Source organism: Octopus sinensis, linkage group LG4 (assembly GCF_006345805.1).
Source record: "Octopus sinensis linkage group LG4, ASM634580v1, whole genome shotgun sequence".
NCBI classification, from domain to species: Eukaryota; Metazoa; Mollusca; class Cephalopoda; order Octopoda; family Octopodidae; genus Octopus; species Octopus sinensis.
The window spans coordinates 59,215,096-59,238,136 of record NC_043000.1 but is presented as its reverse complement, the minus strand read 5'-3'; the positions used below and the strand labels follow the sequence as shown (position 1 = coordinate 59,238,136).

Sequence of the window (23,041 nt, the reverse complement as noted above, 5' to 3'; positions counted from 1 at the left end):
AGGGTTAGGGATGGGGTTATAGGGTTAGGGTTACGGAAAAAGTGAAAAATGAAGAAATTGGAGGGGGGGGGGATAAGGGAGCCAAAAAAATTTCAAAATTCTGATTTTTGGCAATTTTCCGGAATCTCCGTGTCTAAAAGCTGTGTTTTTGGGGAAAAAAAAATTAAAAAAACAATAATTTGCGAGAAAATGGGTTGGGGGAAGTCTTTCCGAAAATAGTAGCTGAAAAACAGGGGGGAAAAAACCAAAAAGCAGTAGAAATGCACGAACGATTATGGTGGTTTCATGAAGTAAACGTGCTTCCGATACACTCGTTTATTCATACAAACGTAATTGAGATGAAATATGTCATAAATAACAATGACAAACGAAATATACACCGCCGATAGTTGTCGTTGACAAACAGCAGTAATTTTATTCAGCTGAATGCGCGTCATTGATTGGTTAAAATTACCGAAATACGACAACTTTAACACGAAATAAGTTCGTAAATAGAAACTTTTCTCAGCAACGATGTTTTATATAACACATTCTACCAGTGTCCGAAGTTTGAAAGTTTAGTTAGAAAAAGTTAATTTCTCGATCTGCCGATGAAAGTGAACTGATTCAAATCATCTTTTCTGCTATAGGTGTAAGGCCTGAAATTTTGTGGGGAGGGTGTTAGTCGATTAAATTGACCCCAGTACTCAACTGGTACCGTAAATCCTCGAGTATAGTTCGCCCTTGAGTATAATACGCAGGGGATTTTTAGGGGGTTGTACCTCTGAAAAACCTAAACCTTGTGTATAATACGCATCCCCTCTCTAACTTGAGTCGTGCGTAATTAAGCTAGCAGCACCTAGTCGAACAAATACTTCCGCGCATACGTAATACAATAATGGTGATGTTCTTAATTGTTATATGGGAATGTAAATATGTTTGCAAATTGTTTCTGCTACATATCATTCTGTGTTCTGAATACTTTTATTTTAATAAATGTTGCTTACTACAAGTTATAGATGATTCTTCATTGCTTTCGGCTTAGCTTAAGGTGTTTTCGCGCCTGACATCACAAAATGCGTCTGAATAAACATTGCCGGACAGCAAATAGAGACTCGGACATTGCTTAGAAAATATTTTTTCATTTTTAACCTCGTATATAGTACGCACTAGGGATTTTGACCTTTAAATTTGTGGGGAGGAAAATGCGGATTATACTCGAAGATTTGCGGTATTTATTTCATCGCCCCCGAAAGGCTACCGGCAAAGTCGACCACGGCGGAATATGAACTCAGAACGTGAAACCAGAAGAAATGCTGCTAAACCTTTTACCAAACCTGCTAACTATAGTGCCTGCTCGCCGCTTGAATCAGCTCAATTGACTATATCATTCCCTATATGTGTGCGTACGTGTGCGAGTGTATGGATATTGTTACTTTAACAAACAAAAGAAATAGTATTCAGTACTCAAAGCAGAATTTATATCTATAGCAAACATTTAGTTATTTATTCTATTACTAGTTTCGCAATGACTTAGTGATTAGAGTACCCGGATAACAATCGTGAGGTCGTGAGTTCGATTCCTGGTGACATGTTGTGTCTTTGAGCAAGACACTTTATTTCAAGTTGCTCCAGCTGGTAAAATGTGTTGTACCTGTATTTCAAAGAACCAGCTTTGTCTCATTCAGTTTCACGCTGAATGTCCCTGAGAACTACGTTAAGGGTACACATATCTGTGAATTGTTCAGCCACTTGCACGTTAATTTCATGAGCAGACTATTCCGTTGACCGGATCTGAAGCCCTTGTTGTTGTAACCGATGGAATGTCAGAATCTATCAGCTAGTTTCGCGCAAAATGCGATCAGTCAGGTTACATTGGAGTGAATAATTATTGTGTTGGTAATTATTGTGTTGGTAAGATAGTAATTAAGTCGATTACCGTTTTCAACCAAGTGATAGTTTGTGTCGCATCCTTGTAGATCTGTAGATCATGTTGCAGCAGTAGCTGTCTGTTGTTACAACTGTGTAGGAAGAGCACTGATTACTCTAATAGAACTATCCTACATTGATTTTGATGTATATGACTCCGAGGAAGCGATAAAATATCAGATATATATATATAAAATATCAAATATATATATTTAGGTGCCTTAATTATGACATCCTTTGAGAACGTGCAGAATACTTGATTGAGTAATTGGGAAGGAATTTAAGACAGAATTAAAAGAGGCTGAAGTAGTGAACTGGAGACCTCGAATGTTTTTTATTCAATTCTGTTAAGCAGTTTCACCACACTAAAAGAGGGAAATAAGGATTTCTCCTAAGAATTACTCGGATGAGGTGATTGAAAGTCACATAGAAATTTTATCACTTGACTTTTACGAGAAGTTGTTCATTCATCCTCGGAAAGGTATTATTTTAATGATTAAAGATATACGTATTATTAAAAAAATTACATCCATAAAAGAATATTGGAAACACTTTTTTTTAATTTTATTTCAGGGAGGACTTGTGGCTATTATGCTGTGTTTCTTCAACAGCGAGGTAAGGATACATTCAAATATATATATGTGTGTGTTTGTGTACGTATATATGTATATTATATATTTTCAGGATTAAATAAAAGACAACGGGCGGAAAATTTGACATACCGATAAATATATAATTTTTTAAAAAAAAAGACGTGTGGTAAATAAACAAACGAACATATACTAAATACACAGGCGAACAGAAAACACAAAAGGTCACCAACTCCTCCTCGGTTATCGGCCAGAAGGTCAAACGCTATTTCGATCATTATCGAAAATATTGCTTCTACTCTGGAGGCACCGGCAAGAAACTTAACAGGAATGGGACCAAAACATAACAAAACTAGACAGGCTCGAGACGTGACCGTTAGTGGACGGGCGAGGGGCAAAACAATAAACAGAAGAAAGACTTAGGGCCAGACGAAAACAATAATAATAATAATAATAATAATAATAATAATAATAATAATGATAATTCGTTCGTTTATTGGCCACAAGGGCTAACAAAAATCAATTAAAACATAAAGGGACAAAACAGGACGAAAGTTACAAAGGGTTTTGTCCGTTTGAAAAAGTTCGTGTACAAAAGCAGGATGACAACGAAAAATAAGTAACAATTTAAACTCCTAATAGGGGCGGGGGCGCTTCGAAAGGTTTCTCGTGGAAAGACCCATAAAAGCCACGGGAGCCTGATAATACATATACAACAACAAAAAAAGTTGTGGGCCAGCAAGACAGATAAGAGTGTGTAGCACAAAGGAGAAATGAAAAATGTCCTAAAGGACTATAGACACGAGAGGAGTATAATTTCGTGATGTGCAAATAGATACCACGAGTTTACCTTCAGATATACTCATTAGGTTTTTTTGTTTTTTTTTTGTATTATCTGAAATATAATACCGGTATATCTATTAATCCCAAAAACTGAATTATTATTATTGATTTCTATTATATATTTTGTATATTTTTAGATAAATATATGATAATCAAGAGCCCACTGTACGATATGCAGACGCTTATAATGCTAAGCAACAAGAAAGGGGCAACATTTATAGACTATTTATATGAAAAATAATAATTGTGTGTATAGAGAAATCAACAAATGCTGTATTTGTTTATATTTAATTGGATACACAATTAAATCGATTGAATGTATTGGTTTATATTTTGGCTGAAGGCCAGCATTTTAGAGGAGGTGGAGGTCGATTACATCGATCCCAGTGTTCAGCTAGTATTTATTCTATTGATCTCAAAAGAATGAAAGGCAAAGTCGAACTCAGCAGAATTTGGACTCAGAACGTTAATTCGGAAAAAATGCTGCTAATCATTTTGTCCGGGCAGTAAGGATTCTGCCTGCTAGCCACCTTAATTTATTATTATATATTACAAATACTTATGGTGGAGTGTTGGCATTAATACGCCGGGCAAAATGCTTAGCGGCATTTCGCCCGTCTTTATGTTTTGAGTTCAAGTTCCGCCGAGGTCGACTTTGCCTTTGATCCTTTCAGGTCGATAAAATAAGCACTTGTATCGATGTAATCGACTTAGTCCCTCCCCCGAAAATGCTGGCTTAGTGCCAAAATTTGAAACCAGTATGTTACAAATATTTATATTATCATCTTCGATAGGATGAAACTGCAAGCAGGAATATAGAAATGGCTGAAGCAGTTTATCTTGCCCTAGAAGCAGTGGTAATTTCGTATATTGGTACATTGCCAAGTTTCATATGAGAGAGAATTAGAACAATAAATTTACCCCCAGAATAACCAGTAAATCACAAGTATTTTACTGAGTTCGTAAGAATGAAAGGTAGATAGAAAGCAATAGAATTATATACTGTAATGAATTTAGTCCGACACTCTACAGTTTTGTCCTTCTTTGCCATTCAAGCGCAATACTATTTTCATTTGACGAAATATAATGATCTCTGCAAGAAGAGGGTTTATGACTTTCGTACCTTTTTGTTTCCAAAGAAAAATTAGAAGTGACGGTAATTCACTATTACTGAGAAACGAACTGAGTCTCTATTTTCTTTTTATACTTTAAAAGAAATTTCTAGCGAACACCCAACCCAGCTATAATATAGCATTCCTGTTTTAATTGTTGAAATGTAAACATATTTTTAGTTTATTGGATGAAATTTTAACACAAATGTTATTGATTGGTTTTCAGCCCAATTTGAGATAAAATCAGATCAAAAGCATTCTAATCGTGACTATCCCATCTAGACGGAGCAATCCTTCCGTTTAACATCACTCTAATAATACCTAGTAGAATGCTTTTCTCTATTAATAATGCTGACGTGGCTTTTTTTCTATCAAGAACAGGAACAGGGAAACATTTCTTTGGGACTGCACGCCAATCAACCGTGGAACCCTCCAATCAACCGTGGAGTCCTCCAATCAACCTCATGTTTTCGACGAAAAGCAAAATCTAAAAAGAATTTTCAATTATTTCCACAGTTGTAGGCTTTCTATTGGCATCTATTCTGCGAATGTTGTCAATCAAGGCTAATCTGAGACTAAAAATATTGGAGGTGATCATATTTTTTCAATCAGAACTATCCGGCGGATAAATTCCTTTAAAAACACGTCATGATGATCACAGTTAGGAGGCTTTTATTCATACTTTGAAAAAATCGTGATTCCTTAAAAAGTTAGAAGTCCACATACTTTTTTTCATTTAGGGCTAAATGCATTTAATTACACAATGACTTCCATATTTATTCTTGATACATTCTGACAGATTCGAACATGAATATGCTAATAGCTTTTGTGTTCGTCACAGAACAGCTTCTCCATTACGACGAATATGTGTTCATAACATACTTGATTCATTAGTGCAAACAATTCTAGGGCACCGATGTTTCGACATGTTGTGTCTCATCAGTCAAGAGCAATCGGACAAATGAATCTAACAAGAGCTGATGATCTTCATAATGTCAACGAACAAACTGTTCGGTGACCTGTGCTGATATCTGTCAACCGATAAGAATCCTCATATGCATGATGAACAGTGATTCAAATTGATAATTTGCGTATTTATTATAAATACGTTCCGGAAGATTCCAAAGTGTATGTTATTTAGCAATATTTTTGTTGAAATTTGAATATTTTTGTCACAGACAAAAAAGCGAAAATTAATCGAGCTGTGAAGTAGTTGTTCCGAAAATTTTCCGTTACAAGCCATTGTAGCGAGGCCTACAGTCGAAACCTTACATATCTGATAGTTGGGCCCAATCCACATTTGAATTAGGTCACGTGCCCTGATTACTGACCAATCAGATTATAGAAATAACGCCCCATAACATAGAATATTCCACGAAGTTCCCGCGTTTTTCTTGTTATATGGACATTTTACGATATACTTCTACGTGTAAACACAGATGTTTCCATCAGCTTCTCCAAAGCGAAGTTTTTGAGGGTAAGAAACTTTCACGACTCTTAAGACAGACGTTGAGTTACTGGAAAATAATCTATTAGAAGAGTCAATGTTAAAACAACTCTTTCGGTCTCGTTTGCTCCCTAATGTGCAAGCTGTTTTAGGGCCAGTAAGATAACAAAGTTCTATAGCTCAGCCAAATTAGCTGACGGATTTTGGATATTTCTTTTTCGAATTCTACCAATGCAGAAACTTATTCGACTGGTTTTATATCTTCCATTTCTTCTGAATTAGCAAGGTGAAGGAAAAAATTTTCGGGTTCTTACCGATAAACTGGAACGGCTACAGTTGCCTCGTTATTCTGCTCTATCAAATTCTTAATTCACAGGATCTCTCGAAGTCGTTCGCTTTATCCCTGCAAAAGAGCTACCGCATTATGTAGGTACCACAACATGAGTTTGATACACAAGCGTATAAGTGTATTCAGTCATGTTAGCTTTATTCAACCAACCAACTACGAGAAACAGCGAAGCCAGGGATTAAATGCCACTATAATTCCCAGTCTTCAGTAAGTTGCGTATTTTATATGTATTTTATTCAAAATATCGTTTCCATACTGGTGTAGTGTGTAGTACTTGGTCAGTCACGTTTTATGTGAATCACGGAAACCGACAGTGGTTATACTACAGACAGTTATTCATTCTCCGATGCCCACATATGATGAAAAATCCATGGCATTAGATTTTAATTTGTGAAGGGAATTCATGTGGACTTTTAGATAGCACATCTGTGGACTTTTAGATAGCACATCTTCCTTACTCCATCATTGGAGTTTTTGTATCATCATGCTCATCTTGTTAACTTGAAAAACAAGAAACTAAATGACTCTGAGATTGACTTGTCGATACAAGGTATGAGCGTGAAATCAACCAATGCCAATTCTCTTTTGTTTTTAGTCTCTTTTATCTAACTCAGTCATGCATCACATTGTCACAAAAGGTCCTCCTGTTTCTGTACAACTGAGACTACTAGCTGCAGACAAACTGAAAATTACAAAGGATGAATTTCAGCCACATGTTTGTATTTGGAATAATTCGACCTTCTTGTAGTGGCTGGGTTTCTTCATTGTTCAAGTTCAAAAAACTTACGGAGTTGGCCTCCTTGTGGCAGGGCCGGCTCAAGGTACCGGCAACTCGGGAAGTCGCCAGGGGTGCCATGCGCTAGGAAGCGCTAAGGACGGCGTGACAAAGACAAGGAAATTTCCACGATAGTCAGCTTGTACACGCCGAAGTTCAGCTTGCCGGGGCGTCAGCAACCCTAAGGCCGGCCCTGCCTTGTGGAGACTATAGAAAATTAAATGTCTTAACTATTCCGAATAAGTATCCGATCTACACGTCTATGATTTCTCTTCTTTTTTACATGGCTGTACCGTTTTTTAATAAAAATTGACTTAGTTCATGCTAAAATCAGATTCCCATAGAACCTGGTGATGTTTCTGAAACTGCTATAACTACCCCTTTGGGGCTCTTCCAATTTCTTAATGTGCTTTTTGGTCTTAGGGACGTTGCGAATTCATTTCAAAGATTTTGCGACAAGTTACTCGTGGTTTAGACTTTGCTACGGAAGAGTAGCATGAACAACATTTGGAACATCTTTTTAGTAGGTTATCACATTTTGGTGAGGTGATTAACCCCAGCAATGCTATTTTGTTGTCTCATCCATAACATTTTTAGGATATATCATCAATAATGATGAATTCCGACCGCTGAACGAAAAACTAAGTGCGATTGTGAAAACTCATGTGCCTACATCGTTCAGGAAGCTGCGATAGTTTCTCAGCCTTCTAAACTTCTATAGGCTGTTCATTTCGCTCTGTACGGAGACCATATTTCCATTAACGAAATTACTACGTAATCGTAAACGGAAAATGAGACTATCTCCTTAACTCTGACAGAATTACTGCCTTTTAATTACATAAAAGAGAAATTAACTAAAGTTACCTTAATTACCCACTCGATACCAGACACATCTTTATCCCTTGTGATAAATGCATCGAACGTAGAAATCGCTGGGGTGCTGCAGCAGTTTGTCTAGAATTCTTGGCAACCTCTTTCTTTCTTCACGCAATGTTTTCATCATTTCCTGGAACGAAGAACCTTCATTATTTATACTGATCGTAAACCATTACCTTATGCGTTACAATCCAAAACGGATAAATATTCCCCACAGGACTTAGATACATTGATTATATTTCATAATTCATTATGGATACACGTTATACCAATGGTTCTAAAAATTTTGCAGCAGATACATTATCTCGTGTTCATATCGGCATTTTGCACTCTGGTGATACCATTAATTTAGAAGAAATTGCAACAGATCAACAAACAATCAAGGAAGAATTATTGCAACTCAGAAATTCAGGATCATCTTCTTTAAACTTTTGTGTATTACCACTACATTCTAATGATACACAAATTTGGTGCGATGTTTCAATTGGATCTTCTAGGCTGTATCAGAAAAGTATAGGCGAACAGCGTTTTCAGTACTTCGAAATTTATCTGACCTTGGTATTTCAGAGGCAGGGAAATTAATTTCGATCCGTTTTGTATGGCCAAACATGCAGAAGAGTATTCGTAACTATACGACACTATATCTTGTCAAAAAAGCTACAGTTCACCACCATATTAAGACACCTCAAGGGACATTTCCTACTCCTGACACACGTTTTAAGCCTATTCACATATATATATTGTTGGTACTTTACACTCCGGTACAGGACAAGATGTATTTGTTAACTTGCAACGGCCGTTTTTCAAGATGGTCTGAAGCTATACTTATTAAAGGTATTTCATCTCTGACTGTTGCAAAAACCCTTAACGGCTGAATGGATTTCACGTTTTGGCTCTGCTTCTACGATTACAACCGACAGAGGTAGACAATTTGAATCTAGGCCCATCACTGAATTAACTAATCTGTAAGTAACGGAAATAATTTATGCGACAGTCTATCATCCTGCTTCTTATGGAAATATTGAACGTTTTCATTGCCAGCTTGAGGCAACTTTACGTGCATATATCTATTCGGATAGACGGTTAGAATTCCTGCCTGTTGCGTACAGCTAAAGAAGACCTGGGTTATTCTCCAATAGAGTTATTGTAGGGCCCTGAAATCACACTACCTGGTCATATGGTAGTTGCAATAACTATCCGGCTGCATGATTCTACTAGTTATGTTCAACGATTGCGAAACTACATGGCGGAGTTACCTCCGATGGTTACAAGACCGCAGTTGATTAAAACTTTGTTCTGTCAAATATATATACTTAATCTCTCGCTTTCGTACGTAACGATACCGTTCACATCTTTTGTGCACAACTTATTCTGGTCCATATCAGATTTTAAAAGCAGAACATAAATTTATGATCCTCGACATGCAAGAAAAACAAGAAACAATATAAACAGGTTTAAGAAAGTTTTTGTTGAATCAGTAGCTTCTCAAAATCAGTCTTCTTTAACACCCTCAACATTTACACAACCAGAATATGAAAACAATACCTCTCATAATACTTTCATACCTAATACAGAGTGACCAGAAGTGGTAGAAAGCTACATTGTTCAACTGAAATTACATTAATCTATTACAATTAATTTTTACTATAAAAAAAAAATTTGTGTATCAATGAAAATTGCTTTTAATACTTTCCCCCATTTATTCTCTCTTATTACATGTGTTTTGTTTTCAACATATTTTGGTACACATAGACTTTGGATATGAACAATATTGTATTTCTTTCACTTCGGTTGTTTGCATTTTCAATTTCATTTATTTCTCTTGTATTCTTTGCCATGTAGTTATATTGTAACTAGTTTTTTGCTACAGTTGAGTTATTTTCGTTCACGTTATCCCAAGCTCACTGGTGGGAGACTCATGTAGTGAGGCCTATAATTGAATCTCTCAGCTTTGATGGCTGGGCCCAGTCACACTTTAGTCGGACGAAGTACCCTGATAACTGGTTAATCAGATTATAGAAATATCACCCTATATCTCTATATATATAAACGGCAAAATGTCTGTGTGCGTGTCCTTTATACAAATCCACAGTTTTTTCCATTAGAGGGCTCGCACTTTCTATGGTCATTCAAAACTGTCCAAAGGTGGTCGTGCACATCTTTACATTCCCCCAGTCACCCCGCAAGGCCATTAAAAAAATCAATAGAAGTGACTTTTTTGTGAATTTTCTATCCAAAACCCAATCAAAATGCCCGAAACTTGATACGCCAATTGAATGCCAGCTAGCTGTATGTGATTGGTCGGAGATTTGGACAGTACTCGCGTGTATGTGCGCACGCATGCAGCTGTATATGCATGCACTAGCACTATGACCCGGCGTTGCCAGGTCATAGTGCTAGTTATAGAATATTCGAGGACGTTCCCGCGTTTTTATTGTTATATAAGCTTAACATGCATAAACAGATCAGAGAGCGGCACATTTCAAAAGCACAAGCAACAACTTCTTACTTCGATAAGTTTTCTTTAGCTGAAGTTAATCCCCGATTTAAAAGGAATTCTCGAACTAGGACAGATAAGCATTATGCTCGCCTCTTACACGAAGCTGATCTCTATTGTTAGTAATTTAATTGCAACTAGTTCGGTTCTTGTACACTACGCGATGCAACTGGTAAACAGTGGTGTATAAATATTAATATACTAGCAGTATCGCCCGGCGATGCTCGGGTTTGTTTCGACCCGCTGGAATTGTAATTTTGAAAAGTAAAAATTTTGTGAACATTTTTCTGGTCGAAATACACCGAAAAGTGGCGACACAGCAGTGAAAAAATCGTAAAAAATAGGGATTTTCATAGAAAAAAGCATCTTTTTGATGTAAAAAATTTTTGGTGTTAACATGGTCCGATTTGAATTTTATGTTCTACGGAAGGAAGAGCAACCCTTCTTCTACCATACTCTCAATTTTGGTCAACTTGCGCCGCAGGGTCTCGGAGGAGATAGTGTTAGTTGAAGGTTACCATTCTAGGTGCCTGAGTAACAACCTCGCGGATTTACAGATAAATGAATTAATTACTATTTTACAGAATAAAATTAAATAATTCTTGAAAATTAATTAATATTAATATTTTTTGAACAAAGTAAATAATTTTTAAAACTTAAATAATAATTTTTTTTACACAAACGCGAACGGGGAAAAGGGGGTGGCGAATTCGATTTACATACCTAATTTTTTTTCTTTTTCATGACATTGTAGCAAAATAGTAGTGAATTATATAAATACCAGCAGTACATTTTTTTTCTGGGGTATTTTTTTTCAACCTCGTCACATATTTGCCCCTTTCAATTTAAACAAAGTCTTAATTAAGCAATTACGGCAGCTTAGCAATGGTTTCAATACAGGCGTGACATGTGTATCTCAATTGTTCAAAACCCTTCGAATTTTTTCGCACGTGATGATATCATAGTGAAAACTTTCAATTACGCGCGCTTAGAAGTACGCTCGCAAATTAATACTACCAAAATTTTGAAGTTCGCGCTCCGCTTGTGTGTGTGTGTGTGCGTGCTTTAGGTGTACGTAGGTATGTGTTTTTGTGTGTGTGTGTCACTGAAGCCATGCATACATATATACATACATAACGTCTCTCTCTCTTTTCTCTCTCAGTCACTCACTACAAAAAGTGAATAAAAAAAGTTCAGTTATTTCTGTCTTTCACTCTGTCTGTCTCTTTACACACACTAACAAAAGCACTTCACTTACACACCACACTTTCTGTGTCGCACAACCCATCAAACACACACACACACACACACACACACACACACACTCACGCACGCACACATGTACATCAATGCTTTCGGAGTGAAATGTTAAAATATTGAGTTTTCTCGAATTTTGTCTTAATTGGGGGTGAAATTGAAAGAAATATATTATGGCATGACCGAATGGAGTACTTTGAAAAATCTTAGGTAAACTCTAATTGAAGAAATTGTGTGAGGAGTAAATCGTTATGTATTTATTTGTTTCTGTTTGCTGTGTTTTTTTTATTTTTTGAGTAGTGGTTTAAATACTTTCAGTTTAGTCTTCCTCAAATCACTCTGTCGCTATTTACTTTCATTTTATTCGTTGCACACTGTGTGTGTGCGTGTGCGTGTGGTGTAAACCACATTAAGAAAAGCATTTGACATACACACCAGAATGTGAGTTTTCTGTAAATTTTGCTTAATTGGAGTTTAAATTTTAAAAACTGGACCTGGCATGACCCGATGCATTCTACTCTTAAAAATGCTAGGTAAATTGTAATTGAAGAAATCCTATATTGTAGATTTCTATAAGTTACAAAGGGAGGCAGATAAAATCTGCCGTTTATAATAAGAGATGTATTGTAATTTACTTTGATAGTCTGAAATGTTATTTCAGCAATGTTCGTAATTGATTTATTATGGGACAACACGCGGCTAAACTTAATACCGACTGACAAGTATCCTTACAGCCAGCCCGACACCGTCATCTCTAGAATACTCCGACTGAATGTTTAGCACCTATTTTATCGACCCTGGGTGATTAAAAAGGAAAATTAAAAAGGTCTTGTAATGATTTGAACTCTAAGAAACACAATAATTATTGCGTTAGTCCAATAGATTACTGCTTCTGCAAGTACGCCTTCCTAATATTACGAATAGCAGTGAGGAACGTTCAGGGCCGGCCATCGGGTTGCTGGCGCCCCGGGCAAGCTGATGGTTGTGGAAATTTCCTTGTCTTTGTTACGCCCTCCTTGGCGCCCCCTAGCATATGGCGTCCCGGATGCAAAATTTTTTTCCCCACGAGAGTTCCGAGCCCCAGGAATGAACTCATTTGCATACAGCCAATCATGGCAGAGCTACCTTTATCCTTTCTTCCTTTCTAGTCAGCACCGTGCATTCCTTATTCTTTTCCGCTCTAATGGCAAACAGCAAACTTTTTGTCACTATCGAAAAAAAATTTCGCAATCGCTACAAGTACTACTGTCTCTAACTACCTGTCAAGCAAACGAATAAATTTATGTAAATAATATTTCTTCCTTCTTATTGTTGATCTTTTGATGTTCACTGGTTACTCCGACGTTGTCACAATAATACACTTGCCCAAACTCAATTGCTGGAATTATTTCATTTTTACCAGAAAAATGTTTTTAAAAAATTATAGAGGTTTAAAGTTTGATCATTTTCACCCAGTCAGGCGATGAGATAAGGTCACTTGGTTAAGGAATGACAATACTTCTTTTCTCTTTTAATGATGCTTGTTGTTCTTGTTCTTCTTTCAATCATGGCTGCCTCTGCATAGCTATTTGCATTGTTGTTTACTTTGTAAAACAGTAAGGGGAGAAGGTTGCTAGCACATCACCAGCTACCCACATTTTTCCTATCCACATCTTTACCATATGGGGTCCTAACAAAATCCGATAATAGGTATAAATGCAAATCTATCTAATTACTTGTCTCCTTCTAAAATCAGGCATAACCTGGCGGTCGATCGACTTTCAACACCGTTCTTCGTCTTGAATATAGATTGTGTTTGTTAACTTGACAACAAGGTGAAGGCGAGCTCTGATTGGCTGTATGCAAATGAGTTCATTACTGGGGTCCGGAACTCTCGTGGGGAAAAAATTTCGCTCCCCGGATGACTGCTTGAGTTGCCGGTACCTTGAGCCGGTCCTGGTAACGCAATAAGGTAGACTACTCAAGTATTGATGACCGGTCTAGATTCCTGCTTCATAGTATATCCTTTCGTAAATGACTTCAATAATCCAGAGAAATATATAAATATCTCATCATATTTCCACTCGTCTTCCAAAAATATCGTGATTTGTTTCTAGTAAGGAAAAAAATGAACACCATGGAGTTAACAAGGTGCTTCTACGTCGTCATTGAGCCTGCAAGAAATAGCAACCAAATCTCCCGAATTACGCTCTACGGCAATGCCGCTCAAGCTAAATCTGTCGGGGAACATTCATACGATTTTCCTAAAGTCGCGGAGCCCATACCTAATTCAAATAAGAAATTAAATTAAACAAAAGTTGTTCTAGAGGAAGAATTTATTCATATTAAAAGAATATATAATTAAAAACTGGAAATATAGTTTTTCTTTTTTATCAAATGAATTTTTAATAGAGTTTATTAAAATGCACCTTTGTCGCAGAACCCTTAATTCTCATCTCCAATCATTGTAGAAGACTGAGTTGATCTTCACGGTAATGCAATAGTTGGTATGTTGAGAAGGATGTAATTCTAAAGTCGGAAGTCACCAAGCGTAAAATATATGAGAGTAAGAAGAATATTTAGGAGTTTTGACCTTTATTGTTATCGATACAAATTCTTCGAGTTGTTGAACAATGACTATTTGCAATTCTGTTACCCATTTTGTAGGTAGTTAAGTTCATCAAGCTCATCAATGAATGACTACTAGAAGATGGATGGAAGAAAGAGAGAGAAAGAATAAAAGAATTTAGACAAGAAGGTGAAAGTTGTATAGTCCCGCGGTGACAAACAGGGCTGGCCCTAGAGTTGCGGGCAAGCTGAATTTCGGCGTGTACAAGCTGACAGTCGTGGAAATTTCCATGTCTTTATCAGGGCCCCTAACACATGGTGTCCCAGGAGACTGCCCGAGTTGTTGGTACCTTGAGGCCTTGTTGAGTGGTCCTTTTGACCAGGGGCCAAGTGAAAGGGGTAGAACCGAAATTGGGTTCTCTATTTTTTTTTTTTATAACTAAATTGGATCAGGCTAAACAAAAGATTTTCCGTTCCATATATGACTTGAAATGATTGCAAGTTAACCGGTGACTCTAATAAGTTTCTTAAAGCAAATGCCGAGAACAATAGAAAGGAACTCGGTAAAAAATCTATGCTAAGTTTCGAATCTTGGCTAAGAATCTAGGAAACAATTCGCTACACATTTATATCCTAGTATATTTAAACTCAAAGAAAGGGAAGATATTAAAATGTATGGTCTGAAAAGAATGCTCTTTGTTGTCTCTAAACATATCTTTGCGAGAGAGAAAGAATGGGAAGTGTGTATGAAAGAATTCTTTTCATGGCGTTGCAGTTAGACATAAAGACCAATTCACTGCGTCTCTCTATATTATAATGGAGAAAGCTGCTTATTAATTAGATATGTAACAGTTACTAAAAAAAAGCAATTACTAAAGGCTTGACCGTCTGGAATTTTTTTTTTTAATTCATGTCTATCTATATCTATCAATATATTATAATAGAAAAAGCTCCTTATTAATTAGGTATGTAACAGTTACTAAAAGAAAGCAATTATTAAAGGCTTGACTGTCTGGAAATTATTTTATAAATTCATGTTTCAAGAAATGCAATTTCGATTTCTGAACTTTATTGAATATTTGAACTACAAGTTTTTCACTAATTTACATATTCTTTGCATTCACTGCATTCGTTGCATTCATTAGTTGAAGGCGAAATTTCAGTTTTCATTTGCAAATCTCTCTCACTCTCTATTGCCTTTATTTTCATTTATAGTAATTTAATATATATTCATTTCAATGTTTTCATTTAAAGTTTCATTCGCCGCATTGTTTCGTTTGAACCCGCACACTTCGTTAATTTCCGTACATTTTTTTTATCTATTTACTTTTTGCGCAGCGTGTTCAGCTCTATGTATTTCTAGTTAGTCTCATACGCACACGTGTTTTTGTAGGTACGTTTGTATACATTTATGTATGTGTGTGCGTGAGAGAGAAAGAGAGAAAGAGAGAGAGAGAGAGAGAGAGAGAGAGAGAGTTAGTGAGTGAAGAGATGTGTTGTCATGTATACATACATACATAAATACATATGTATACATCTTTTCTGTATGTGTGCGTGTGTGACAGGGCGAGTGATGTATAAGTGGCACTCTCTCTCTGTATCTATCTATCTATCTCTCTCTAAAACATTACCCTATTTATGTATGTATACATGACATCACACCCCTCCACTCACTCACTCTCTCTCTCTTTCACACACACACACGTCCATTTCATATCATTGTTTGCAATATTCTCACACACACACACACACACACACACACACACACACACACACCAGATTTGATTTCATTTTTACACAAATATAACATTGCAATTTTGCAATTTCAACATGGGGCGTTCAGTAAAATACGTGACTGAAAATATCAATGTGAAAATATTATCAAGTAGCTAGCAGAAAACCGCTAGCTTTGGCGGTTTTTTTAAAGCCAATCAGGCTATTTATTGAACTTGAAAGGACTGAAAAAAACACACTTGGATGTGCGAAAAGTATCTGTTCTATTGAAAGTGAAAATGGCAGTCTCAACTATATCCATATATGACTCAATATAATCCTTGTGATTAGTGGAAATAATATGATAAATGAGCCAAATTCACGCAGTTTTTTCCCCTTTTTTTTTTTGCATCATTTGTGGGATCTTTACTTTTTGACCGACAGATTTAAAAAATAATTTTTTGTAACTGAACACTTTCAAACTTCGGACACTGGTAGAATATGTCATATAAAACATTTTTTACTCTTAGCATTTTTGAGAAAAACGTATTTACGAAGTCATTTCACGTTAAAGTTGTCCTATTTCGGTAATATCAACCAATCAATGACGTGTATTCTGCTGAATAAAATTACTGCTGTTGTTTGTCAACGAGAACTTCCGGCGGTGTATATTTCGTTTGTCACTATTATTTATGACAACCCTAACCCTAACCCTATCACACTCACTCTAACCCTAAAACCTTAAAGCTAAAACCAGTACAAACGCATGAACGATGTCATAAATAACAGTGACAAACGCAAAATACACCGCCGATAGTTGTTGACAAACAACGACAGTAATTTTATTCAGCTGAATACACGTCATTGATTGATTGAAATTACCGAAATAGGACAACTTTAAGGTGAAATAACTTCGTAAATATAAGTTTTTCTCAAAAATGCTAAGAGTAAAAGATGTTTTATATGACACATTCTACCAGTGTCCGAAGTTTGAAAGTGTTTAGTTACAAAAAATTATTTTTTAAATCTGTCGGTCAAAAGGTAACGATCCCATTTGTGTACATTAACATGACAGTCGCTGATTTGTTACAATGGTGCCAAAGCTTGATGCTGTACGTGGTACTAAGTGTTTGAAGTGCAGAGCTGTCTACTAAGACTCTTAATTATCGACAAGCACTTGCTAAATTCATGTCTAAACACGCTTATCACAGCAAAATTTTATCTCACGCAAATACATCTTTTCAAATATTCATACTCACATAACCCAGTCACGTCTACATTTACCACATTGCGTGATCATGTCTCCTTCCATTCTATAGTTTTTATTCGGTCTGGTATGACAAAGCGTTCATGTACGTAACGTAAGCTTTCTCAGTGAATGTTGTGGACAAGGTCAGTTTGTCTATTCTTTTATTCGTTTCAATCATTTGACTGCGGCCATGCTGGAGCACTGCCTTTTAGTCGGACAAATCGACCCCAGGATCTATTCTTTGTAAGCCTAGTACTTATTCTATCGGTTCTTCTGCCGAACCGCTAAGTTACAGGGACATATACACACCAGCATCGAAGTTGGGAGGATAAACACAGGCACACAAACATATATATATATATATATATATATATATATATATATATATATATATATATATATATATATATATATATATATATATATAAGTAACAATGAAGGGTGAAATTAATTAATTTGGAATAATTATCAATTACACCAAGTAGTCTTCGGCATGTAAAAGCCTCATGCGAGGAAAATTTAAGTAATACTAAGCAATTAAGGGTTTAGCAACGAATTGCCTTACCGCACACCGGATTTAGAAATAGCAGTCAAAGAGATTATAGCTATTTCTTCTACTAAAAGGGGGATCTCAGTAAAAACACAGCATTTGAAAGGCAAACACAAACAGGTAAGAGAGAATGAATTAACGGCAATCTATCATACAGTTTTAAGTCACCTACGGACGTACGTTTCGAGATCAAGTCTTAGGAAAGCATAAGAATTAGATAATTCTACCTTACCCATACTTCTTCTCTCATCAACGCAGGATACAAACAATCATGAATGATTGTATATTGAATTTTGAGATACTAGAAGGCACCAACTCAACTCAGTATCAGAGCGAGCTAGAAGCCACAGCTAGTATCACCAAATTCAAAGTGTGAATGAAAGTTTGTGTCACCAGTCCCTTCCCACCCGCGTGTAGCCAAGACAAAGTGCTGTGGTCATTTACTGGGATGAATATGGTTATCAGTAACAATGAAGGGTGAAATTAATTAATTTAGAATAATTATCAATTACACCAAGTAGTCTTCGGCATGTAAAAGCCTCATTCGAGGAAAATTTAAGTAATACTAAGCAATTAAGGGTTTAGCAACGAATTGCCTTACCGCACACCGAATTTAGAAATAGCAGTCAAAGAGATTATAGCTATTTCTTCTACTAAAAGGGGGATCTCAGTGAAAACACAGCATTTGTCTTGGCTACACGCGGGTGGGAAGGGACTGGTGACACAAACTTTCATTCACACTTTGAATTTGGTGATACTAGCTGTGGCTTCTAGCTCGCTCTGATACTGAGTTGAGTTGGTGCCTTCTAGTATCTCAAAATTCAATATACAATCATTCATGATTGTTTGTATCCTGCGCTGATGAGAGAAGAAGTATGGGTAAGGTAGAATTATCTAATTCTTATGCTTTCCTAAGACTTGATCTCGAAACGTACGTCCGTAGGTGACTTAAAACTGTATGATAGATTGCCGTTAATTCATTCTCTCTTACCTGTTTGTGTTTGCCTTTCAAATGCTGTGTTTTTACTGAGATCCCCCTTTTAGTAGAAGAAATAGCTATAATCTCTTTGACTGCTATTTCTAAATTCGGTGTGCGGTAAGGCAATTCGTTGCTAAACCCTTAATTGCTTATATATATATATATATATATATATATATAACAAATGTGAGGATAAAATTCTTTTCGAAAAAAAATATTTTCTCGAAAAAAATTTTATCAATGGCCAGCATATTAAAAAATACCTTTAACGGTTAAATTTATAAACAATTCATAAATGAGGGCAAAGGAAAAAATTTCTAATGCCAAATATGCCGAAAAATTGGACATATTGTCCATTAACCATATAATTTTTTCACAATACGCACGCTACTCGAAAAAAGGTCGACAGAAATTTCTAAAAAATTCCATTATTACCATATTGGACCGATTTTCGAGTAGCGTGCGTATTGTGAAAAAATTATATGGTTAATGGACAATATGTCCAATTTTTCGGCATATTTGGCATTAGAAATTTTTTCCTTTGCCCTCATTTATGAATTATATATATATATATATATATATATATATATTATATATATATATATATATATATATATATATATATATATATATATATATATATATATATACAAATATTCTCTCTCTTTTACTCTTTTACTTGTTTCAGTCATTTGACTGCGGCCATTCTGGAGCACCACCTTTAGTCGACCCCAGGACTTATTCTTTGTAAGCCCAGTACTTATTCTATCAGTCTCTTTTGCCGAACCGCTAAGTTACGGGGACGTAAACACACCAGCATCGGTTGTCAAGCAATGCTAGGGGGACAAACACAGACACACATATACACACACATACATATATATATATATACACATATATACGACAGGCTTCTTTCAGTTTCCGTCTACCAAATCCACTCACAAGGCATTGGTCGGCCCGGGGCTATAGCAGAAGACACTTGCCCAAGATGCCACGCAGTGGGACTGGACCCGGAACCATGTGGTTGTTTAGCAAGCTACTTACCACACAGCCACTCCTGCGCCTGTCGTATATATATATATATATAATATATATATATATATATACATACATACAAGATAAGAAAATGGAGAAATACATCTAAATCAAATATCAATTACCAGATAATACTCAATCACATACTTTATTAAACCACCACATAAGAGACTGTAGGGTTAAACATAAAAAAGCAGAACAAATCAGTGTACATAAAGGAATGTACATAAAAGAGTAATGTTGTATAATAAGTAGAATATATATAAAAAAGAGAATATAAATATAAGTAAATATAAATATAAGTATAGATTACATCTTACAGCTGTTTCGGCTATGTAGATAAGTATGTCTCATTTTATTGGATATATGTTATCCCATGGAGGGTTGCATTTACAACCCCTATCTCAATTTGTAACTATATATATATATATATATATATATATATATATATATACGACGGACTTCTTTCAGTTTCCGTCTACCAAATCCACTCACAAGGCTTTGGTCGGCCTGAGGCTATAGTAAAAGACACTTGCACACGGTGCCACGCAGTGGGAATGAACCCGGAATCATGTGGCTGAAAAGCAAGCTTCTTACCACACAGCCACTCCTACGCCGATATTGTTTAACATGTAACTCTAAACTGGTCAATACAAAATAAGAACACACTTTTAGATGGAGTAGTGGTCTGTTTGTATCATGGTTGTGGAGCCATCTAAATATGATTCTTTTTAGAAGGCTGTAATATCATTTGACAGGAACGCAGTATATAGAAATACATGGAACAAGGCGGTAACTTTAAATACTTTTAAATTAGGCAGCAGCCGTCAGGAGAGGTAAATGCGCCAACACACTTATGAGAATCATAGAAATAAAATTGTAAAATCCGATTTTGATTTTATTTTAAATCTAAAACCTTTACTTCTTGGTTTTCTTGAACAAACTTTAATTTTTACTTTGACGGTGAAATTTGTTTTTCCTGTAGTTTTTATGTTTTGCACGAATCAAACCATCAAAACCGTCGGAAATCACTCGAAGTGAGATGAATGTGATGGAAAAATTACCGAAAAGTAGCCCCACGTCAGACTAGCATCGAGACCTGTATTACAAATCAATATAAAAGCTATAGAAAAAAGAATTGAACAATACAGATTTTCTATTACACTCGTCTCCCTTTGAAGATCAAATTTATGTTTTTTTCTATTATTTTTGATGAGCTTTGAACTAATCTAATTATTAGAACAGTCGGAAATACAGTTATCGTTCCATTAGTTGAACAGTCAGATATAAGAATGTTTATGTGGCTACCAACATACGTAAAAATATTAACACAAGCAAGAAGGAAAAGTTTGTTTTGTCTTGTTTTTTCTTTGTTTTTGTTTTTGTTTTTTTGCTGTTCTTTGTTTGTTGTTTGTGGTGGTGGGGGGGGTCTTGCATAAGAGTAGGTTGATCGGTGAAATACTGAATGACGTGCACAAAACCTTTTCAAACCTTTTCAATCTTTCTTAGATGAAGAATAATGGGATGAATAACATACATAAAAGGTCTCTTTTTAGATTGTAGGGAAGAAAAGCAAAACCTAGCAGCATTTGTTGACGACTTTCAAAAAAAAAGAGAAATAGACTTAAGAAATTAAAATTTCATAAAATCCCGTTATCTTCCAATTAATATATTTACATGCTTCTCTGATTGTATAATGAAATAGTTAATTATATTTTCCCTCTTGTTTCAGGTACACAATCAAATACGAAGCGCGTGCAAACGACTGAAATCACCGGTGTGTCAAGTCGAACGCAATTACTTTACGTCAACACAGCTCACACTGATAAATAATCGGCCCCCATCGTTACGAAATGGCAATACAATTGAGTTATTAAACAACAAGAAATTAGAAAGATGCACCAAGGAAATTACCTACATCCCTATACATAAACAGAAAGATCAGACATGCAATGACAACTGTAAAAATAGTAGCATGTTTAATACTTAGTGATAACGACTGAGGGGAATTAACTAGACGCTTGAGGAGAATTAACCAGAAAGCTACAATAAATCAAAACTATATTTCCCCTATATTATTTACATTATTTACATTTGACGGATATTTGTCCTCATCTTGTTTGTTGTTAACACAACGTTTTGGCTGATATACTCTCCAGCCTTCATCAGGTGTCTTGGGAGGAATTTTGAGCCTGGGTTCTCATTCCTAAGGTATTATTATTATTGTTGTTATCGTTGATCAATTCAGGGAAATGGATGGAATTCTTCACGAACGATGTTGACTTTCCTGCTAATGGACTGATTATATCCACATGGAAGCGGCTCAGTGGATGACATGCTGAACCTCTACAGCTCACTATAGGTCTTAATGGAATACAATTCTTGTGAATCTTAGGGAGACCATACATGTGTGGTAGTTTACTGTAATGTTGAGTCAGTTGTCTGTACTTTATTGGAGTTAAGTGATCCTTGTTCTTGATTAAGATCTGTGACAACTTCCTCTTTGTTTTCAGAATTGGGTCTTTCTTTTCTTTGCAGTAGCTACCATCACTTATGAGACTTGCCAATTTTTCAGAGTAATCAGACTTGTTAATCACCACTGTAGCATTTCCCTTGTCTGCTGGAAGTATTATGATGGAATTGTCACTCTGTAGTCCTTTGATAGCGAACCTTTCTTCCTTAGTGATGTTTGGTTTGAGAGGTTTCACTTTTTCTAGTACCTGTCTCACTTTCCACCTTAGTTCATCTCCCGGAGCTTTTGGTATCTTTACGACTGTCTCTTCAATAGGGGCTATTATGTCCAAGTATGGAATGCGTTTGATGGTTGTGGCGAAGTTGAGACCTTTCTTTAGTACTGCTTCATCAAAACTCTCTAGATGTCGGCTACTTACATTAATTACTGCTTTCACAGGTGGGTGACGGACTTCAGTCTTCATTCTTTGACCTTTGAGTTTCATAAACTTCTTAATATGGCGTGTCTTCGCCATTTCAAATTCTTTCATGTACAACTTTCCTAAGTTATGATGATAACCTCTCTTGATTTTGTTATTTAGTTGATGCTTTTTTTCCAACGGTTGTAATGGATCCTCTCACGGACGAGGGCATGTCCTGCTCTTTCCGCTACTCTTCTAGCTTGATATGAATCGACTGGTGTCATTATTTTCAAGCCAGTGGGTATTAGCTTTGAGTCTCTACATCTACACAGGAAAGTTAGATGGTTTGAAAGACGAGCTAGTTTTTGATGGAGTTTCTCTATATATCTCCACTGAAGTCTAATGTCGGCTCCGTACCGATTAGATAATACAGTTCGATAT

At 36.0% G+C, this 23,041-nt stretch overlaps 2 protein-coding genes across 3 annotated transcripts in view; one reads left to right on the top strand and one right to left on the bottom strand.

Moving 5' to 3' along the window:
* Positions 1-22,098, top strand: part of LOC115210453 (calcitonin gene-related peptide type 1 receptor-like) — a 104,105-nt gene extending 82,007 nt beyond the window's left edge. For both annotated transcript variants that reach the window (XM_036502020.1, XM_036502019.1), the window contains exons 11-12: positions 2,482-2,523; positions 21,460-22,098. In XM_036502020.1, the coding sequence (XP_036357913.1) occupies positions 2,482-2,523; positions 21,460-21,717 (300 nt within the window). In that variant the 3' untranslated portion in view covers positions 21,718-22,098. The remainder of the gene's footprint in view (positions 1-2,481; positions 2,524-21,459) is intronic.
* LOC115210451 lies at positions 21,737-22,714 on the bottom strand. The gene is made up of 2 exons (XM_036502628.1): positions 22,176-22,714; positions 21,737-21,770 (listed from the first exon to the last, which is right to left on the bottom strand). Exons 1-2 carry the CDS (start codon positions 22,712-22,714, stop codon positions 21,737-21,739), a joined length of 573 nt encoding a protein of 190 aa, XP_036358521.1.
* Between the last annotated feature and the right edge of the window lie 327 nt (positions 22,715-23,041).

Coding starts and splice junctions, on each gene's coding strand:
- LOC115210451 (XM_036502628.1), bottom strand. CDS start 22,714: ATGGCGAAGACACGCCATATTAAGAAGTTTATGAAACTCAAAGGTCAA. Junction 21,771..22,175: donor GATCACTTAACTCCAATAAA/GTACAGACAACT, acceptor GATTTATTGTAG/CTTTCTGGTTAATTCTCCTC.